Genomic DNA, 19,437 nt, shown 5'->3' on the forward strand with positions numbered 1-19,437 from the left:
GCTTAATAAACTGTCTCTACTGAACTCGAAGAGTTGAATATTCAAATAAGCCCTCGAAGCGTTTTCTTTGGAGTACTACATATCTCGTTTGATGATCTCGTTTATTGATCTAATTACCATTTAACACGCCGACCTAGGGGATTACTTCTTTTCAGGCTGGGGGGGGATCACCTCGGCAGGAGGATTGGCGTTGCGGAAGTTGGGGAACTGCTCCCAGGGAGCCGACAGGTCAAACTTCCTGAACTCCTGGGCCAACTCCAGAGGCTCGCAGACCACACGTTTCTTCTCGTCGTCGTAGCGGAGCTCCACGTAGCCTGAAAGGGGGAAGTCCCGACGCTGTGGATGTCCCTCAAACCCATAATCGGTCAGAATGCGACGCAAGTCTGGGTGGTTGGCGAAGAACACGCCGTACATGTCCCATATCTCACGCTCGTACCAGTTGGCCGCCTTGTGGACCTCGCAGGCAGAATCCAATGGGGTCAGTTCGTCGGTGTAGGTCTTCACCCGGATGCGCGAGTTGTAGCGCAGGGACAGGAGGTTGTACACAACCTCGAAACGGTGCTTCCTGCAGGGCACATCCACGCCAGCAATGTCTACTAGGTTGGTAAACTGCGCCTGGTGGTGATCCTTGAGGAACTGCAGCACGGGCACCACTCCTTCGGGGGCGATAAGGACCTCCAGCTCGTCTCCAGAGGTCAACTGGACCTTCTGCACATATTTGGGCAGGCACTCGGCCACATATCGACCGAAGTCCGAAAGATGTGTCCTGGCGACGGCATCCGGCTTACGGATGGTAGCTATCGGAAGACAGTTGCAGCTGCAGTTATGAGAGTTGATCCATCGTTCTGCTACTCACGCTTGTCGGCTTTTGTCGGTGGGCAGGTGGACATCCGGAGAGCAGCTCCTCCAACAGCTGGCACCACTAAATTATGAGACGGATTAGATGTTAGAACAAATAAGAGCAACTAGAGATGTGGAGGACTTTAACTCACCATGTTTGGACGCAAGGGCAGCGACAGCGGCCCGGGCACCCAGATTCCTGATTAAGGCCGCCATTAGTACGAATTGTTTAGTTTAAATTCAACAATTTGCACCAGTTTTGACAATTTATGTAATGCTAAAATGTCAATACAGTTGTTGTAGTCCCAGGGCTGGAAATTCGAATGAAGGCGACAACCCTGTTTGTTGTTTCATTTGTGAAGTTTATGAAAGCAATCAATGTGGGAGAACTACTTGACAAGGAAAAAATAAATAATTAAACTCCTAAATTTTTAAACTAAAAGTATTTACCAATTATTTGGCAATTGGACATCGAAGAAACTTTTATTTTTCATGTGGAACGTGGGAAAAAGGAGCGCCTAGTGTTGAAAAAGTCAACCCAAGGAACAGTGCTGAAAAACGTATGGTGGGAGTTCTTATAGCGACGCCACAATAGGAAATTGGAAAATAAATCAAAACAAACGAAAATGGTGAGTCGTATGTCGCTGTTATCAATATAAACAATAACATGGATTATCCCTTTCGATCTGCAGAATCATCTAAAGTGGATGGGCCACTCGTCCACGATAATGGACATCCAGCGCTCGCTGCGGAACGACTCCCAGACCTGTGAAGTGGTGCTGGCCTCCAGGGATGGTGTTCGGGTGCGCGCCCATCTCTTCGTGCTGAGTACTTGCAGCGATCTGATGCGGAATATTTTAGTGGATGTGCCTCCGGGGCAGGAAGCTACCATCATGCTTCCCGATATACGGGGCGAACTTCTCGAGAGCATGCTCTCCTTCATATACATGGGAGAGACCAGCCTGCCCTCCGCGTCGCTCTCGGAGTTTCTGGAGGCCATCAATCTGCTGGGGATCAAGTCTGCCATTAGTTTCGAGTGCAATCCCTCGATTTCAAATCCCTCCGCGGACGTCAGCTCGTCTAATACGATGGCTGTGGAGACTAAGTCCATAACTGGTCTGCAGATAGCCCAGGCAGACCTTATAGAGGACGAGGAGGAGGTCCCACCACCCAGTTCCGTTGCAGCCACTGTCATAGCTGACCCGCCCACTCACTCTGCGCGTTCGTTGGAATACTTGGACGTATACGAGACCCCCAAGATCACCTACTCCATCGAGCACATGGATGGAAATACAAGTGGCAGTCAATATATTCTTACGGAAAACACGGGAACCTTTACAATTACACAGAGCGCTTCTACCCTGGCCAAGCTAACGGACGCAACGGAAACATCGGCCAGTGTCGCCGATGGGGAGATGGCGGATGAAGATGTTGACGCAGAAGCGGACGCGGATCCGGATGCGGACGTAGACCTCGCTGAAGACTCCGAGGAGCCCGACACTCAAATTCTGGAAGAGGAGTATGTGGCAGCCAACCCGACATTCGAAATAGGCAACGAAGGCGACATGGACGACGATGATATGCCCGAGGATATGGACGAGGAAATTCTGGATGTGAAGCCGCGAAAGTTTGGCGGGGGAAAGTCACGCGGCCGCCGACCCATGGGTGCCAGGACATCAAAGCGATCTTTTGGTAAACACCACCAGCAGCAGGAGTTTGTGAATCTGAAGCGGGATATCAAGGATGATATTAACGATGCCCTGGATATGGCAGCAGATGCAGTGATCCTCGAGGGACTGAGCTTGCAGAAGGCAGCCGATCGATTCGACATTTCGAAAACGGTGCTGTGGCGTCGGGTGCGCACCAATCCAGCCTATATGCGAAACAATCGGGAGAGGCCATCCCTATCCGAAGCATATGAGCGCCTTAAGAACGGAGACTCTCTGAAGAGCATCAGCCAGGACCTGCGCATCCCCATGTCCACGCTGCATCGGCACAAGGTACGCCTTTCGGCTGAAGGCCGTCTGCCTGATTTCGTGGCCTGTCGTCGGAGGGACACCACGCCCAAGGATGAGCTACGCGACAAATTGGCCAAGGCAGTGCACGCCTGCCTGAACGAGGGCATGTCCCAGAACCATGCAGCGAATCTCTTCGAAATCCCAAAGAGCACTCTTTGGCGGCACCTTCAGCGTCACGTCCCGGACGATGATCGGAAGGTAAAGAAGGAGCAGCAGGACGAGTACGAGGACGATCTGTTAAACTAAATTTTGTAGACGCAATCTTTAGTTTTCTAAAATTGTATTTATAAGTAGTGCGTAATTTGTCCCATCAAATACATATATTAGACAGTTAAATGTTTATAATCTAAAATAAACCAAACCTATCATATACGTTATTTTATCTACGAAGTAGCAACAGAACTCACAGTTTAGGAAGCTCCCTAACATACATAGGATGATCTAATGTACCATTATGACTGAGCAATTGCGTGTGTCGAAGTCCCCTGATTGTTTGCTCCTTCATAGTTTCTAAATTATGAATTTAAATAAAAATAGAAAACCCAAAAATGGTTTACTGTTTTTTTTTTTAATCTTTTAACCGAAAGGTTCGCTCGACTTCCGTTTCAAACTTTTCAATTAGAAAGAGTTATGGTCACACCTTACTCCATCCATGGATCAGCAATCAGCTGACCGGAATGAAGGTTCCCCGGCGAAGGCCAAGCAATGTCCAGGACACAACCTGCCAACCGATCTCTGCTGAGCAGGTTCGAGATACTCGTCTACTTCGGCGTTTACATTGCTTACATAGTGACTGGCCTGTACAAGATATATGGACTCAGGGATCGCATTGCCGGGGAGTCCAAGTTCCAGTTCTCGGAGGGATGGAGTGTGTACCCCTTCTCACAGCGCAGGCGAGATGACAGCAACGACGAGTTGGAGAACTTCGGAGACTTCATCGTTAGGTTTTGGCCCTACTACCTCCTCCATGCGCTCGTTCAAGGCTTAATCTGCTGGAAGCGGCCGGGACTTCAGAGCTACGGATTCGCCGGAGTATGTGCTCTTGCTCTGGGCCTGAACCTAGACTGGTCGTCAGGACTTGTGGTGGCCACGCTGATTGGTAGCTACTACTTGGTGGCCTTGAGTTCCTCCAAGAAAATGGTGTGGCTTGTTTCTGCTGTATGGATTGTCTGCATAAATCTGATGCAGAAGAATGCCTGGTGGACGGATCGTGTTGGGTACTCGGAGTACGCCCTGGTGATAGTCACCATGTCCTGGAGCTTGCTGCGCGGCTGCAGTTTCGCCCTGACCAGGATGCGGGCTAAGGCGGAGGATTTGGAACAATACACCCTTATAGAATACCTCGGATACGCTATGTACTTTCCCTGCCTGACCTACGGACCCATCATCAGCTATAAGAGATTCGCAGCCAGGCGCCAGCAGCAACAGGACTGGCTGGGTTTTGCCGGCGGCATAGTACGCAGTGCTATTTGGTGGCTGGTCATGCAGTGCACTCTCCACTACTTCTACATTCATTATATGTCAAGGGACGTGCGCATGGTGGAGCTGATGGACTCTGTGTTCTGGCAGCACTCTGCCGGCTACTTTATGGGCCAGTTCTTCTTCCTGTACTACGTTGTCACCTACGGATTGGGCATAGCTTTCGCCCAGCAGGACGGGATCCCAGCGCCAAAACGTCCGCGTTGCATTGGAAGGATTCACTTCTACTCCGACATGTGGAAGTACTTTGACGAGGGTCTCTACGAATTCCTTTTCCAGCACATCTACGCTGAGATGTGCGGGCGGGGATCCTCGATAGCCGCCAAGTTTGGAGCCACCGCCCTGACATTCGCCTTTGTTTTCGTTTGGCACGGCTGTTACACTTATGTTCTCATCTGGAGTGTGCTGAACTTCCTCTGCCTGGCGGCGGAGAAGCTCTTCAAGGCTCTGACTTCCCTGCCGGGCTATCAGCAATGGACCCTTCGCTACTTAGGACCAGTCGGTGCTCAGAGACTGTACGCCATGATGGCGACGCAGCTCTTCATCCCGGCCGCATTCTCCAACGTGTACTTCATCGGAGGCCAGGAGGTAGGCGACTTCCTAATGCGAGGAGCTTACCTAAGTGGTATAGGTAACTATATGGCGCTCTGCTTCTGCAGCTACTGCTTCTTCCAATGCTCCGAGTTGCTTCTGGCCAAGTCGAAAGAGAAAAACCACTGACCTCGAAAAAAGTCTGCCTAGATTTTAAGTGACAAGTGACTTATTTTGTACCATTTGTATTACAAAAGTATTTTAAAACAGGGTAGTAATAAATAAGAGTATAAGCAGACGTCCTTCATCCTTCCCCACCTTCGGCATTTTCCTGCCAGTCCAGCCACCTTGTTTGGGTGTAAGTAGACTGAAAGTTTTCCAGGAATTCCAGTTCGTTAAGCATCTCCTCGCAGGTCTGCGTGTGCTGGGTGTTGTGCAGGTTATCTGGCCAATAGGTCTGGGTTTGGATGTGAGATAGGCCCAGCTCCTCGAACAATTCGTCACAAGTCTGGGTGTACATGTGAGCCGATGTCTGAAGACCGAACATGGACTCGTTTGCAGAGTAGGCCGGGAAGGTGCTGGCCTCTGCTGGCGGTGGAGCTGGATTCTGATCCTGCTCCTGCACTGGGGGTAGGTCCTCCTCTGGTATTTCATCTGTCATTGTGCCCTGATCCCATCGCGTCTCTGGTGTCTGGGTCTCAATGTCGCGCAGCAATGGTGCCAGCACTTCGTTCTTGATCTGGTTTAGATCATCGAACTCTGTTTGGGTCTCATTGTCGAGTTTCTGTGCCTCGATGAGTTCCAGATATTCGATCTGCAAGGTGGGCAGGTAGCATAGGATTTGCTCCTCGGCTGCGGGATCAGGGATAGGATCGGAAGGTGGGAGTTGCGGAACTATTTCCGGAGGTGCATTCAACTTGTTCCAGGTGTTCAGCGAGGGTATGGGAAGCTTGTTCGTCGGAATATCCGCTATGTGGTTCTTGCGACGCATGTGCGTCCTCAGGGCAGCCCGGCTGTTGTAGGTCAGTTCGCAAACAGGACACTTGTGCTCCACGCACTCATGCTTCTCCAAGTGCCGCTGGAGCAGGAACTTCTCGCCACAGCCTTGGCATTCGAAGTTTTTGTCCAGGTGGCTCTTCTGGTAATGCTGTCGCAGCAGTCGCAGACTGCTAAAGCTCCGACAGCCCTTTCTCTCCACATGGTAGATGCACTGCTCCACGGGGCAATGGTAGGCGGTGGGTTCAGATAATTTATTTGATGGTATAACGATCTTGTGTCTTTGGCGCAGGTGGAGCTGGTAGTGGCTTTGGTTGCCGAACACCAGATTGGGACACTGGTCGCAGTGGTGCTCCCGTACGGGCTGTAGTTCGGAAACGTCCGGAGTAATTTGTTTCATCTGCACCAAAACATTTACCAACGTCCACCCTAAAGTTTCAAATCAGATGTTTTTCGACCTCCGCAGTGTGGCCAGATGGCGACTGGTGGAGGAATGCTGGGAGAAATACCATGATCAATAACACACCTGGTTACACGAATATCGAACTAATTTATTGAAAGTAAACACGTAAAAGTCTCTCGTAACCAATTTCGAGGTAACGCCACTTTCGAAATAAATATTAAAGTCGATCAATTGTGCAGGTGTGGCAAGCATTAATGGCAATCAAATAACGGCATTTCAAAGTCCTCCCACCGTTGCCCCAATTCAGATACTTTTAAGATCAAGATACATATCTAGACCCCGTGTGTGTGTGTTTTGGTAATGTGCGTGAGCAAAAAATTTGCATTAAAAATGGACTGACATTACGGGTACATTGCGGATCCAATTGAAAGTGCGATTGAAAGTATAGGAACTTCCTTACATATATAAAAGACATACCAGTTTGCATTCCAGCCTCACCTGAACTCACACACACACACACCTGTTAGGTGTTGCTCTTGTTTTTTTGTAGCCGTCCCGCCCCTTTTCGCTGCCGCCCACCAACGCTGCTATTTTTGGCGCGACTACGTCATCTGTAGCATCAATTCAAAACATCTGGTGTGAAGATAATGTGCGCGAACTATCAAAGGCTATCAACTCATGGAGCTGAGGGAGGGCACTGGGGTGAGGCCGTTTCAAAAGGCACTCGCCCAAGGCCGCCCAACCTCAACCAGATAGTTGTTGCTTCCAGTAATTGCTTTCTGGTGGCTACTTCAATTATGCTCTACTCCCTCTAAGAGTAAAGTGGACATTATAGAGCCTACCTCTGAACAGAACTCATTATTATTTACATTTTGAAAAGGCCACACATCGACTGTGTCTGAAATTAACACAAAGGCTAAAATTAAATACATATTAAGACGTCTTTTCAAATCTCTTCTGTCAGACCTTGCACGCACAGACATACACAGCTGAATTCTAATTTATAATACCCTCTCTTAATGTATTAAGACTTTGTGATTTCTGAGGCCCAACACTTATCAAATGTGACTCGAAAAAGTGGAATTGGTTTCCATTTTCCGAAAAATTATAATTATATACACTTAACATATTAAACAACAATTTCAATTAGTTTTTAGAGTCATATAGACAGAAACTGGAAAAACTCTCAAGCTGAGTTAATTAGCTTGATGTCAAGTTGGAAAGAAGCAAAGATTCATCTGAGCTGAGAGATAATTGTCTGACGTAACGCAGTGTATATAGTATCTGTAAGATTGCTTCTCGTGTCTGTAGCTGAAAATCGTCAATTGGTGTCGACAGTCGGTGGTCCGCCTCTGGGCTTCAGTTCTCCTTGCACGGAAAATTAGCAATCGTCGGTATAGTGACGTATTCGATTGCTAATTTCATTATCGGGTTGGCCGAAATCAAGTATAAACCAATTCGAAGTTGATTCAGCAGCTTGGAAGTGCATATCATGCCTCATCGTATCCAGCATTGAATCGAATCTGTAGTTGTTTCCGCCAAGTGCAGCAGCTTTCAGCCAACTGTTGGCGTTCTGGCCAAGACATCTGGTTCTCGGCCATATCTACTTCCGCCTGCAACTTTGAGTTTCCATGTGGATATCTGACAGTGCGAGTATCTGTTGCATGCCAGCCAGCGGAGAAAGTTGGTCCGACTAGTGGATGAGGGGCAGGTCATTGTCCATAGACTCTCGCCTAAAAGTGTTTTGTTTTGTCAAATATTTGCTTAAAATCTCAGCTCGCCAATTTCAATATCTTATCTGAAGCCAACAATCAGCCAGAAACTCCAACCACGCTACCAATTACATACACGAGCACTCCCTTCATGGAATTCAAATTGCTAATTGCGATGTGACCGCTTTTAGATGATTAAGCTCTGTCCTCGTTTCCATGGAAGTACACTGAGGAAAAGTATACCCTTGAAGTCCAAAGACCTCAACCTAACTCAACATTTCGGGAAAATTCAACTAATCTTATCTAATTTATTGTATTTTCTTTATATGCATCAGCGTATATTTTTTAGAATTTTCTTATGGGGTATATGTATTTGGATGTCTCTGGCAGAGAATCGCATACTGCTCCTCTCTTTGATAGATTCGATTCGTGCCAAATGAGAACAAGTGACTCATGGCGCCGTGGATGCTGGCCATAGGGCTGTGATCTATTTATAGTCCTTGTTTTTTAATCACCTCTCAGTTGGACGTTTACCTTTATTTTAAAAAAGTCTATAAATCAAATCATTTTTACAAAAGTATTTCTATTTCTATTATAGTTTTTTTTCAGTAAAAAAAACTGATTCAGATTAAACAATTATTGCCTTCAATTGCCAGAACGAGTTGCACAAGTTGCTGATGTAAAAATCTACAATGGAATAATGAGTATCTCTTCTCTTTTAATTTTCACTTTCAGAAAGCCAAGTGCATTTATTAATCTACCAAAATGAGCAAGCCAGGCAGCAGTGCGCCACCGCAGTTCACCTATGTGCCGCCTCCCTCGGCGCCACCGTCCTACCAAGAGGCCGTGGGCGGAGTGAAGCCTGTGGGTCCCTACACCCCGGTGGCAAACACCACGATTGTGACCACTGTGGTGCCCATTAGCCGAACTTCGACCCACATGATCTGTCCTTCTTGTCATGCTGAGATCGAGACGACGACCCGCACAGAACCCGGAATGATTGCCTACTTGTCTGGATTTCTGATTGCATTGTTCGGGTAAGGAGGCTTCTCTTTTCATACTCCAAGAACATTCATTGATTAAAACCTTTTATGTCCTGTTTAGTTGCTGGCTGGGATGCTGCCTGATACCCTGTTGCATCGACGACTGCATGGATGTCCACCACACGTGCCCCAACTGCCGGGCGTACCTGGGCCGCTATCGCCGATAATCCGCTGTTCCGAATCCAAATGAATCTGGAAGCTCCAATATCACCGTGGTGTAGGCGGCTTACTTTAAGAGAGCGTTTTGCCTTTATTTATTTAATTGTAGAAATGTCATTCGGATTCCGACGAGACAAGGCTTCCCCTAATCTAACGCTAACTTTTCTAAATTGCTCAAACCGTCTTACCCCCCTTTTGGGTCGTTTTTATTTGGCATAAGCTAACTTTTTACCTGTTGAATGAACGTTGCTGCCACAGACTAAAGATAGGTATATATATGTATGTAAATTATACGGTCCAGCCATCCGCGGATAGATTACTACAAAATTGAAATAAACTTGCTTTTGGACGCGAAGTCGGCCCGGAACAATAAGCACTGCGAGACGCGCTTATAAATATCAGCACAAATTGTAAATCCATTCAACTTCGGCCCTAGTTCTGTTTGCACATCGATGGTTAAGCAAATGACCTAAATTAGATTTTAGTCATTTTAGCTAAAGACAAATACACGATATTTTTGTAACAATTTGTAAAAATCTTCAGCGACAGTGCATATTGTACACTACGAAAGCTAATCCGTGTAAAAATTAATCACTTAATCTTTTATTCATAATTGAATTTTTATTTTTAAATAAAAATAAAATGTGACTAAAAATGGGTCGAAATTATATATTGAAGGGATATCCATTTTATAAATAAGTAGTAGTTATATTTTTGAATTATCGCGATAATATATTTTGAAAAATTAGTGTGACCGCATAATATGTAACGGAAAAGGCACAATGTTTATCGATTACCTGGAGAATCTCACCATTTTGTTTGGCTTTAAAAAGGAAGGAGCTAATTCTAACGAATTTTGGAATTCTTAAAGGTACAGTGGGTCCTTTTTTGCATTTAATGCAGCCAACGGTAGTGCCACAAACTGTTGCATAGTCAAATGTTAGAAGTCCCACTTTCCCTACCATCTGAAAGGAGAAAAACTGAAAATTAGAACCACACGTGCTTGGATGCCTATGGTGACCAGAGTGAGGGTTTCGGAAATAACGATTTTATCCACCCGTTTACGTCACTACTTTCGAAACATGGACTGCTCGGACCTCCAGCCACCTGCCTCCGTGCGCGGGATGCAGGAGCTGCAACGGGAGCGGTTTCAGAAGAGTGTCCCCATTCCCAGATTGCGTATACCCGAAGCCCATGTCCAGCGTGTGATGCCTTTGCTCAAAAAGTTTTTGCTTAAGATGGACCACCTGCATCCTGTGAGGGCGCTCGAATCTACTCGTGAGATCCTACTGCATCCGACACCCATAAAGGACTGGGACTCTCTGCCCACTGAGGATCTGCAAAAGAGGGACGTCACCAAGGAGCACTTTATCATATCAGACCTAGAACTATCCTATGACAATTGGAGCGCCAATGAGATCCTCAAGAGCGTCTTGCCGGCGGAAGAGGAAGGCCTCACCTCCTACTCCCGCATCGGTCACATCGTTCACCTGAATCTTCGCGACCACCTGCTGCCTTACAAGCAGCTGATTGGTCAGGTCTTTCTGGACAAGCTGCCCAACTGCCGCACGGTGGTCAACAAGGCTGCCACTATAGACAACACTTACCGCAACTTCCAACTGGAGTTGATCTGCGGAGAGGAAGATTACCAGGTGGAGACCAAAGAGAACGGGGTGCCTTTCGAGTTTGACTTCTCAAAGGTCTATTGGAATCCACGCCTCTCCACAGAGCACGAAAGGATTGTTAAGGCGCTGAATGCCGGAGATGTGCTGTACGATGTCTTCGCTGGCGTGGGACCTTTCAGTGTCCCCGCGGCCAAGAAGCGCTGCCATGTGCTTGCCAACGACCTGAATCCTGTAAGCTTTCAGTGGCTGCAGCACAATGCCAAAAGGAATAAGTGTTTGTCCCACATCCAAATGTTTAACAAGGAAGGACGGCAGTTTATTCTCGAAGAGCTAAAGAATGATTTGCAGAAGCGGCTGTTGGAAACTGACACCACCTCCTATTCCATCCACATCACCATGAACCTACCCGCCATGGCGGTGGAGTTCTTGGATGCATTTCGAGGTATCTTCACGGAGGAGGAGCTAAGTGCCCTCCCCAGTAATGTGGTTTACCCCTTGGTCCATGTTTACTCGTTTGCCAAAGGAGAAAACACCAAGCAGCTAGTGCAAGAGCTGGTTGAGAGGAATCTGGGCACCTCCTTGGATGATGAACTTCTCCAGGGCATCAGTTTTGTTAGGAACGTGGCACCCAACAAGGACATGTACAGGGTTTCCTTTAGGCTGTCCCACAGGTTACTGACCACGCCCAAGGAGGCAGGTGCTGTACCCTCTAGAAAGCGAAGCGGCGAGGAGGAGCACGTGCCCACCAAAGTGAAATGTGTTTGATATCGTTTGAATCGGAAATCGGAAATAAAGCTGTCACTTTCTTTAAAAACAATAAACCATGTCTTCTCTTATTCTACTTTCAGATGGGTCGCAACAAGGCGAATAACAAAAAGGTGGCTCCAGGGGCAGGGAAGCCAAAGACGCCACTGAACAAGTCAAAGAAGGCCAAAAATGTGTTCAAGGTGGCCGACAACAACAAGGGCAAAGGCAAGAAGCCCAAGGAGGTTCAGGGAAAGCTAAAACAGGTATGCAATTATTCTTCAGGCCTTTTTGAAATAATAACACATGTAACTTGTAGATCAAGGAATCTGTCAAGGCTAAGCAGGAAAAGGTGGATGCCAGCCTCAAGACGCTGCATAAGGACCTGGTGGTGAAGAAGCCCAAGCCCGCGGTGGCCCCCATCAAGAACCAAAAGAAAAAGGCGGGAAACGCCCAAAAGGTCTCTGACACGCTTGGAAAGCTCAAGTTTTGAGCAACCAGCAGGCTATTAAATTAGTCTGATTTGCGATTTACGTAGATGTAGTTAGTCCCATTTATTGTTAAAACTAGAACAAAGATCAGGCAAATACATCCCTTAGCTATAACAGCAGTGATGGGAAGGGTTCACCCCTTAACTTTTATAGCTTCACCTATTAGGAAGATAATGGTCTATTCAAATATCATAAAAAAACTAACTGCGTTTAGTTTTCTCCCCCTTTATAGTTCAAACACATACAATTTTTATTATAGTTTTAAATTCCACATGAAATTGTATAATATTTACGATGCCTAGGTGTGTCCTTTTGAAGTTACCCAGACTTTATATCTTCCCCATCACTGTGCATTAGCTAAGTCCCCTAAACAGTCACTGTGTTGGAAGTTTTCGGGGGTACTACCGCTCCCGGAATCCTCGTGGGAGCAGGGAGCGTTGCTGGAGCGGCCGTGGTAGTTATATTCACGACATTCCAGCCAAAGAACTGTCGAATCCCGACGTCCAACTGGACAGTGTCGATGCCAGCGTTCTGCAGATCGGTCAGTAAGCGGGAAACCTCGGGAGAAGCCACCCACCGATCGTAGACGACCCGAAGGCCCTGGACTCTGGACCAGAACTGCGAAAAGATTCCCGGCTGCATAAGCTTCGCATCGATGTGCGCGCGGATGGCGTATATGGGGACATACAGCTGCGCCTCGTTCAGGAATCCTTGCCAGCCATAGACCGTCCCTGACCAATAGGGAAAGCGATTCAACAGTGGCACTTTCAGCTCCTGTTCCTCCATTTCCCAGGCGCCGCCAGAGGCGAGGAGTTGCTGATCCACCCACTGCAGGAAGAGGATGAGCTCCGGCTGGGAGAGCAAACGCCAGCGGGCTGTGACGGCGTCGTTGCTGTTGATAATCCGGACAAAGGCCTGGAACTGAGCATCGTTGATGAGGTAACGAACCGCCAGTTGCTTCAGCTGCTTCCATTGCACCAATAATTGGATCGGCTCCAGATCCTGGGTTAGAGTGGGCGGCGGAGCTAGTGTTCCAATCGGAACGGGCGGATACTGCCCATTAGGTGGCCCCAATAGCTGAGGTGGCCACTGGGCGAGGGAGCTGCTGGCCAAAGAGATTAGAAACAGCCAGCCCAGAGCGAGTGCCATGACTGAAGGAAGATGACGGATCCCCGAATTTAAATCCCCCTTTTATATCATTCCCAGATAATTTACTTCTGATAACGAATCCCCGGAATTTGTCGCAGCAGCATCTCTGTTTACACTCGGCGGAATCTGATAAGCGTTCTTCGATCTGTTTATAGTTCCCAGATTAGCTCTTCTCCCAGAGGCATATCCAAATCCCCTACGGAAGTCTCTGATTTTGGGTAAACAAGATTCTAAAATTGTCCCAGAGAAAGTAGTCAGGTGTACGAATTTGTAACATGCTAAGCTTTATTTTCAAAGTGAATCACCAAACAATCCAACGAACACTTCATAACATCAGGAGGTACATAGCTCCACATACATACACGAGGCAAAACAAAACTTGGGATGGGGATGGGGATTACGAGATAGGGGATTACGGGAGTATATTGCAGTCCTGGCCAAATGAATGAATAATATCCGAATATTGAAAGGTTTAAGCAAGCACTGAGTACATGGGAATCCCAATAGGATTCGCAGGGATTTACGTATACAGATTTGAGTAAGTGGATGAGCTGGGGGCTGAGGATGAGGATGAGGACCTTCAACTTTACCTTAAAATAAGTCGTATGTAATAATAACTAACTTAACCGATAAACGCATGTGAGTGTGAGCAGGGGATGGGATGGGATCTGAAGGATCTCCTAGCTGCCATCCCCGACCATCCGGCGTCGCATCCAGCCGGGTATGTAACCCCTAACGGCCTCGCCCAGCTGTCGGTAGATGATTAGTCCCAGGATGGGCAGCACCAGGCGGGTGTCTTTGAACAAGTAGACATAGCAGGCCACCAGGAAGAGGACCAGATCCGTGCAGTAGCTTAGAGCAGAACGAACCTTTTCGTGGGCCTGCTCCTCCGACTGGAGCACGGCCAGGGCGGCTGCCTTCTCGAGAAGATCCCGGTCGGCGGCAGACAGTACAAGAGCTGTCGAGGGTGTTGCCTCCAGGACTGGAGCTCTGCTGAGTGACGCATCGCGCGAACGAGTGCTGGAAGGCACCCGCCTCTTAATCACCCTTTTAACCTTCACCAAGCGAGTCCTGCCCCTGGCATCTGGACGAGCTTCGACCATCTCGCTCATGACGCTCTCAGTTTCCGACTCGCTCTTGTTCTTGGACTTGGGGGGTGGAACAATCAACACAGTGGGATACTCTGGCTCCTCGTCCGGCTGCTCATCCGGTTGCTGGACAGGAGAGTCCTGCCGGGGTTGCTCCTCCGCTTCGGGGGCCTTGTGAAGTGCCAGATTACTGGATGCATCTCGGACATGGACGAGCTGCTCTCGTTCCGAGATAGAAAGGCGGCGTTCGCGGACCACTGGCGGAGCTAGAAGCATGTCGTCGTTGCTGCCGAGCCTCTTCTTGATCTCCTCCTTGGTGGAGGTCATCAGGTCCTCCTCATCGGTTTCCGCAGCTGCCTTTGCCGCTGCCCGCTTCAGTTCATCTCTGTCCAGGTAGAGTGGCGTGTGGTATCTGTGGGAGCCCCCCACCTCGCGCACCAGATCGCTGTAATGGTCTACGGCGGCATGGGACTCCTCCTGCATAAGACGCTCTTCCTCCTGTCGTCGCAGATCCTCCTCCTCCTTGGCCCGTCGCTTTGCTTCCAAATCCGCCGCAATTGCTGCTGCGTTCGTTTTCTCCAAAGGATTGGATATCTCCGCATTAGCCTCCGTGTTCTTCTCTGTCGCCGATCGCTTGTCTCGGCTGAAGAAGGACTTGATGCCCTTCGCCAGGTCCATTTTGAGGGTACTGGGATTACTGGCAGGCGCAGTTGGAGGTGTTACGGCGACAATCGGTTCCTTGACCGCACTAGTGGGCAGAGGACTTGGTAGCTGTTCCACATTCTCGTTGGAGGGTCGTTTTAGGATGGGCTTTGGCACGAAATCGGGGTTTGGGAGTGGAACTGGACGAGTCAGGACAACGGCTGCCTGCTCCGGAGTGGGCGCCCGGTAGGGAGTGAAAGTTCCGGCTGCCATACTACGTGGATGATAAGTTTCCAGGTCCCGCGGACTCGGCGAACGAGTTCGTGCCAGCAGCTCCATTTTAAACTTCTCAATGGAGTCCTGCTCGGAGGACGCTGTGCTCTCCGTGTAGTCCGAGCCAAGGTCACAGCTCGACTGTTGCTGGAGCTCCTTAGGTGGTTGATATTCCTCATCCTCCTCGTAGTCCATTTCCTCACTGTCGTCGGCAGTGCTCTCAGTAAGATGTTCCTCCTCCACCTCTAGGTCCTCCTGCTCCACCTGCTGTCTAGGCTCGGGACTGGGGCGCGTTTCCAGCTGCCCTGTGGTGTGAATGCGTGCCAGATTGGATTCGTTGACATTCTCTCTGGAATCCCACTTGCGTCCAATGGACACCATATCCGCTGACTGGCGACGCAGCTCGCTCCTTCTCTCGAAGGAAACCCGCTCAGCCTCCGAAATGGATCCCAGACGCATTCGCAGATTGGCCGGCGTTTGAGGAGGCTGGTGGGCCAGCTTATCTTGCGATGTCTTTCGCGACTTGGAGGCCTGCTCCAGTTCTACGGCCTCATAGAACCGGGCCATCGCACGCTCGTAGAGCAGCTCCGTGGAGCTAACGGAGCGACGGAGCGGGAAGGTGGTGTGCAAGTTGGTGAACTCCAGGAAGGCCAGGTCCGGTGCAGAAATCGAGATGGGCGGCGGCTGAATAGCGTCCTCCAGGTCCAGCTCAAAGGAATCTTGTTCTGCAAAAGTTTACATTATAGTTTCGTGGTATTCTGGAACCTCCCTGAATACTTACTGTCCTTGTCCTTGACCTTGCTGTTCTTGTCGAAGACTACGAGCATGAACTCATTGCTAGTATGCACTTCATCGTGTTTGTCCGCCGTCCTGGAGAATCGCCTTGAAGATGGAGAAGCTGCCGCCGGAACTGGAGATGGGGTGGAAGGTGCTGGGGATGGTAACGGCGGTAGCTCCTCTTGGGGCGTTGGAGGCGCACTTATTTCTATGGTTGGCAGCTTTTCACCAATCACCGCAGTCACCCCCGAAGCAACCGCCAGGGCCAAGGTGGGCACATTTCTAGCCGGGCTCAGGGCTTGACCGGAGAAGCGCCTCACATTCTGATTGACTCCCAACTGTACGGGTTCAGCACTCCTGAGCAGGGCTGGTGTGGATTTGATGGGCTCCGGTGGCGTGGGACTTTTGCGAAGCGGAAACGCTTGCCTCTTGTTGGGTGGACTCAGACTTCTCTTCCGGTTGGGCGAGGATTTCTCCAGCTTTTCCTTGGGAGGCGTTGGCAGCGGCTGAGGCTGCAACGGACTTTTTTCCTTGGCAGCCAATGCAGGCTTCGGGTTGAAAAGTTTGAGAGGCGACAGGGTAGGTGACTTTGGCGGCTTTGGAGGCGGTATCTCCGCCGTTTTCCCCACAGGGGCCAGAGTAGTGGTGACCAGGGTGAGGTTGAGCTTAGGATTGGAGCCAGCGGTCGTCGGCTTGGCGGCCAAGTCGGCGCTGCTCTGAGAAGGACTCTTCCGCACATCCATCCTCAGAGCCTGATCCGAAGTGCCGTAGGACATCTCGTGGTGCAGCTGCTCGTTGTCGATGAGCTGCGGCTTTGGCTTCCTCTTTGCACTGGGCGACTGCTTGGGGGACATTCCTGTCGCTGCATCGGCATGCGGACGTGGTGGCGAGAGGGTCTTCCGGCGTGGAGGAACCTGCACAGATGAAGCGCTGCCCTTGTTCTTGTCCTTCTCGTCGCCAGCAATCCGGGTGGCCGATTTGGGCTTTGTGATGCCCCGCTTGGGATCGGGTATGAAGAGCAATTCCGACTCCCCGGAGGGTTCACTTAATCCGTAAGGATTCTCTGCCTTCACCCGGAACTTGTACTCGGATCCCTCGATCAGATCGTGGAGCGTTGTCGTCAGGGCCCGAGTGGTGGCCGCCTTCAGCCACACATTCCAGCCCACTCTGAAGTACTCCACAATGTAGTTGCCGATCTTGCAGCCACCATCGTCCAGTGGTGCCGTCCAGGATAATGTAGCCGACTTGCCGAAGGACATGTTAAGCTTGGGAGCACCCGGCGGATTGGGCCTGGCCGTGACAGTGACCAGAAACGAGGTAGTGTCTTCGCCCAGCCGGTTCCAGGCCTTCACCATGTACTCTCCGCGGTCCTCCCGCTGGACATTGTCGATCTTGAGCAGCGAGTTCTTCTCCGTGTTGGTGACCTAACGGAGAAATATTAAAAATTAGATCAGGATTATAGGATGAACTACAGAATAGTGTACTCCACCTCGAAGCGTCCACCTGGGGCGATCACCTCGCCCTCGTGCAGCCACGTAATGGCCGGCGGTGGTTGTCCAGCCACGCCTACTTTAAGTCGCAGTACCTCCTCCGCCTCCACAATCAGACCGTCCTCGTAGGTGCGTGGAAGGCGAATCTTTGGTGGAGCCTGCACCATGAGCCGGGCCTTGGTCACGACATGACCTGCCCGGTTGGTGGCGGTGCACTTGATTTCGCCCTCATCCGTCAAGGCCACCTGGTGGATGACCAGGACACTGATATCATTGTCGTTGACGATCTTGGTGCGCCGACTACTGAAGATCTCGTAGCCGTCCTTGAACCAGTTGATCTCCGGCGGAGGTTCGCCCAGGATTCGCACCCGGAACTCGATACGCTCATCCTCCACGGCATCCGTGTCCACCAGCTCATCGATAAAGCGGGGCACAGTGATGGCGTTCCGCTGCAGCGTTACTGTCAAAGGATCGGACAACTCGCTGGCATCGGACCGCCCGACGATGTTTTCCGCAAAGCACCGGAACTGGTAGCGCCATCCAGGCTCCAATCCACTGATGCATACATCGCACCTTGCCACTGGAGTAGGCGTGGCCCGCACCCAATGCGGTGAGCCCATGCGCCGGTGCTCCACGGTGTATCCGGTGATGGGGGAGCCACCATCGTGCAGTGGGCGATCCCAGCGAAGGTTCACCACGTCTGGCTGCTGCTCCGGCAGTGCCAGCGGTGTAAGGATGGGTCTTCCCGGCGGAGAGGGTCGTTCTGAAATGTTATTACAAGTTTTCCAGATATATTTGGATTTAAAATAATGGTAGAAATATGGAAAAAAAGGAAAAATCTTTTCAAAAAACTGTTTTTGAATAATTCATGGGAAATACTTTTTCAAAAAATTGATTTATTTTTCGTAACAAAGATTATAAAATCGAATTGAATGCACCTTACTTTGCTTTGGTGACTTCCCAGCATAATGATTCCCTCAATATCCAAACAACATTACTTTGACGTAGCAAGTTTTTGGGGGCACATAGCCGGACGGACGGACGGACGGACGGACGGACGGACGGACGGACGGACAACCAGAAGAACACTGAACACAGAACACAACACGGCAACCACTGAGTGTGCGATTGGATCTATAAATAGATGCATTTCTAGCGCTCCCACCAGCCGACATCTATGCTATGTGGGCTCCGTCGTCCGCCTGCGGCCTGCCTCTGATCCAATAGAGAAATATTTGTATCTCTTTCAGGCCCCCCCCGGATGATAGGATCCTTTCCGAAACACTTCTACTTGCCTGCAGACTTCCAGGTTACATTCTTCTTGGGCCGCCCGCTCTGGTTCTGATGTGTGTGGAGCTTGCCCGGCTGATTCCCCATTTCGAGGCGTTAGAATTTAACCTATTTGCAATTGTGCTTGCCTATACAGAGGATCTATATATAGACAGTCGAAATTAACTTGGGACACTCGCGGACCCGTCGAATTTTTATCGCCAATGGAGGCACCGTTTTTGAACCGTAAACTAGGAGGATTTATTAATTTAAATGTAAGTTTCGTTGTGATTGGTTTTTGTTTGCAAGCGTAGCCATTTTTGCGGCGTTAAATAATCCGTTCGTACATCCTATTCTCCGGTCCGATCCACAAGCGTTTCAAACGCTTCTCTTTTCGAAAGCTTTCTAAACTTTTTTTTTCAAAATTCAAGTTTTTGAAAGCCAAATATCGAGTGCAGTCGATAATTCAGATGTTTATCGATAGATAGCGTCACTATAACGATCTGACTGCTTGAATCCTTCTAGTAACTTTCAGTAGAAGCTTAAATTCTATATTATTTATTAGAATTTGACTAGCCCAGAATCAAGTACAATTTTGTAATCAAGCAATTCTCATTAAATTTGTAATTTAATAAATCTGATTAAAATCATTTCCTCCCAAGCACCCTTGATTGACGTAATATTTTTACATAAGAAATAAATTAGATT

General features: G+C 49.2%; 9 protein-coding genes across 18 annotated transcripts; 5 read left to right on the forward strand and 4 right to left on the reverse strand.

Moving 5' to 3' along the window:
• Window positions 1-84: 84 nt before the first annotated feature.
• On the reverse strand, window positions 85-1,164 carry LOC6493093 (NADH dehydrogenase [ubiquinone] iron-sulfur protein 3, mitochondrial). The gene is made up of 3 exons (XM_001956992.4): window positions 993-1,164; window positions 857-922; window positions 85-797 (listed from the first exon to the last, which is right to left on the reverse strand). The coding sequence occupies exons 1-3, from the start codon at window positions 1,054-1,056 to the stop codon at window positions 142-144; spliced, it is 786 nt and encodes a 261-aa protein (XP_001957028.1). The 5' UTR covers window positions 1,057-1,164; the 3' UTR covers window positions 85-141.
• A 146-nt stretch (window positions 1,165-1,310) lies between these two features.
• LOC6506904 (modifier of mdg4) lies at window positions 1,311-3,235 on the forward strand. Its single transcript, XM_001956991.4, has 2 exons — window positions 1,311-1,469; window positions 1,533-3,235. The coding sequence occupies exons 1-2, from the start codon at window positions 1,467-1,469 to the stop codon at window positions 3,102-3,104; spliced, it is 1,575 nt and encodes a 524-aa protein (XP_001957027.1). The 5' UTR covers window positions 1,311-1,466; the 3' UTR covers window positions 3,105-3,235.
• Window positions 3,236-3,475: 240 nt separating this feature from the next.
• LOC6506905 (protein-cysteine N-palmitoyltransferase Rasp) lies at window positions 3,476-5,166 on the forward strand. Its single transcript, XM_001956990.4, has one exon. It carries the CDS (start codon window positions 3,564-3,566, stop codon window positions 5,055-5,057), a length of 1,494 nt encoding a protein of 497 aa, XP_001957026.1. The 5' UTR covers window positions 3,476-3,563; the 3' UTR covers window positions 5,058-5,166.
• Window positions 5,080-6,350, reverse strand: LOC6493092. Its single transcript, XM_001956989.4, has one exon. The coding sequence runs from the start codon at window positions 6,262-6,264 to the stop codon at window positions 5,173-5,175; it is 1,092 nt and encodes a 363-aa protein (XP_001957025.3). The 5' UTR covers window positions 6,265-6,350; the 3' UTR covers window positions 5,080-5,172.
• A 14-nt stretch (window positions 6,351-6,364) lies between these two features.
• Window positions 6,365-9,582, forward strand: LOC6506906 (LITAF domain-containing protein). 10 transcript variants are annotated; one of them, XM_001956988.4, is made up of 3 exons: window positions 6,365-6,460; window positions 8,715-9,016; window positions 9,084-9,582. In XM_001956988.4, exons 2-3 carry the CDS (start codon window positions 8,745-8,747, stop codon window positions 9,187-9,189), a joined length of 378 nt encoding a protein of 125 aa, XP_001957024.1. In that variant the 5' UTR covers window positions 6,365-6,460; window positions 8,715-8,744; the 3' UTR covers window positions 9,190-9,582. The 10 variants fall into 10 exon arrangements, with proteins under 10 accessions (XP_001957024.1, XP_044571038.1, XP_044571043.1 ...); XM_044715103.1 differs by having other exon boundaries at window positions 6,419-6,629; XM_044715108.1 differs by lacking the exon at window positions 6,365-6,460 and adding an exon at window positions 6,481-6,624.
• Window positions 9,583-9,958: 376 nt separating this feature from the next.
• On the forward strand, window positions 9,959-12,412 carry LOC6502796. The gene is made up of 3 exons (XM_001956986.4): window positions 9,959-10,052; window positions 11,655-11,816; window positions 11,870-12,412. The coding sequence occupies exons 2-3, from the start codon at window positions 11,655-11,657 to the stop codon at window positions 12,041-12,043; spliced, it is 336 nt and encodes a 111-aa protein (XP_001957022.1). The 5' UTR covers window positions 9,959-10,052; the 3' UTR covers window positions 12,044-12,412.
• On the forward strand, window positions 10,059-11,627 carry LOC6502795 (tRNA (guanine(37)-N1)-methyltransferase). Its single transcript, XM_001956987.3, has one exon. The coding sequence runs from the start codon at window positions 10,189-10,191 to the stop codon at window positions 11,569-11,571; it is 1,383 nt and encodes a 460-aa protein (XP_001957023.2). The 5' UTR covers window positions 10,059-10,188; the 3' UTR covers window positions 11,572-11,627.
• Window positions 12,251-13,216, reverse strand: LOC6493091. Its single transcript, XM_001956985.4, has one exon. The coding sequence runs from the start codon at window positions 13,188-13,190 to the stop codon at window positions 12,408-12,410; it is 783 nt and encodes a 260-aa protein (XP_001957021.1). The 5' UTR covers window positions 13,191-13,216; the 3' UTR covers window positions 12,251-12,407.
• A 235-nt stretch (window positions 13,217-13,451) lies between these two features.
• On the reverse strand, window positions 13,452-19,141 carry LOC6493090 (muscle M-line assembly protein unc-89). The gene is made up of 4 exons (XM_001956984.4): window positions 18,756-19,141; window positions 17,460-18,223; window positions 15,975-17,394; window positions 13,452-15,918 (listed from the first exon to the last, which is right to left on the reverse strand). Exons 1-4 carry the CDS (start codon window positions 18,835-18,837, stop codon window positions 13,871-13,873), a joined length of 4,314 nt encoding a protein of 1,437 aa, XP_001957020.2. The 5' UTR covers window positions 18,838-19,141; the 3' UTR covers window positions 13,452-13,870.
• Between the last annotated feature and the right edge of the window lie 296 nt (window positions 19,142-19,437).

Source organism: Drosophila ananassae, chromosome 2R (genome assembly GCF_017639315.1).
Source record: "Drosophila ananassae strain 14024-0371.13 chromosome 2R, ASM1763931v2, whole genome shotgun sequence".
Lineage (NCBI taxonomy): Eukaryota > Metazoa > Arthropoda > Insecta > Diptera > Drosophilidae > Drosophila > Drosophila ananassae.

Coding starts and splice junctions, on each gene's coding strand:
- LOC6493093 (XM_001956992.4), bottom strand. CDS start 1,056: ATGGCGGCCTTAATCAGGAATCTGGGTGCCCGGGCCGCTGTCGCTGCC. Junction 923..992: donor TGCCCTTGCGTCCAAACATG/GTGAGTTAAAGT, acceptor CTCATAATTTAG/TGGTGCCAGCTGTTGGAGGA. Junction 798..856: donor ACCGACAAAAGCCGACAAGC/GTGAGTAGCAGA, acceptor GTCTTCCGATAG/CTACCATCCGTAAGCCGGAT.
- LOC6506905 (XM_001956990.4), top strand. CDS start 3,564: ATGTCCAGGACACAACCTGCCAACCGATCTCTGCTGAGCAGGTTCGAG.
- LOC6493092 (XM_001956989.4), bottom strand. CDS start 6,264: ATGAAACAAATTACTCCGGACGTTTCCGAACTACAGCCCGTACGGGAG.
- LOC6506906 (XM_001956988.4), top strand. CDS start 8,745: ATGAGCAAGCCAGGCAGCAGTGCGCCACCGCAGTTCACCTATGTGCCG. Junction 9,017..9,083: donor TTTCTGATTGCATTGTTCGG/GTAAGGAGGCTT, acceptor TGTCCTGTTTAG/TTGCTGGCTGGGATGCTGCC.
- LOC6502795 (XM_001956987.3), top strand. CDS start 10,189: ATGCCTATGGTGACCAGAGTGAGGGTTTCGGAAATAACGATTTTATCC.
- LOC6502796 (XM_001956986.4), top strand. CDS start 11,655: ATGGGTCGCAACAAGGCGAATAACAAAAAGGTGGCTCCAGGGGCAGGG. Junction 11,817..11,869: donor TTCAGGGAAAGCTAAAACAG/GTATGCAATTAT, acceptor TGTAACTTGTAG/ATCAAGGAATCTGTCAAGGC.
- LOC6493091 (XM_001956985.4), bottom strand. CDS start 13,190: ATGGCACTCGCTCTGGGCTGGCTGTTTCTAATCTCTTTGGCCAGCAGC.
- LOC6493090 (XM_001956984.4), bottom strand. CDS start 18,837: ATGGGGAATCAGCCGGGCAAGCTCCACACACATCAGAACCAGAGCGGG. Junction 18,224..18,755: donor TGTAACCTGGAAGTCTGCAG/GCAAGTAGAAGT, acceptor ATAACATTTCAG/AACGACCCTCTCCGCCGGGA. Junction 17,395..17,459: donor CCCCAGGTGGACGCTTCGAG/GTGGAGTACACT, acceptor TTTCTCCGTTAG/GTCACCAACACGGAGAAGAA.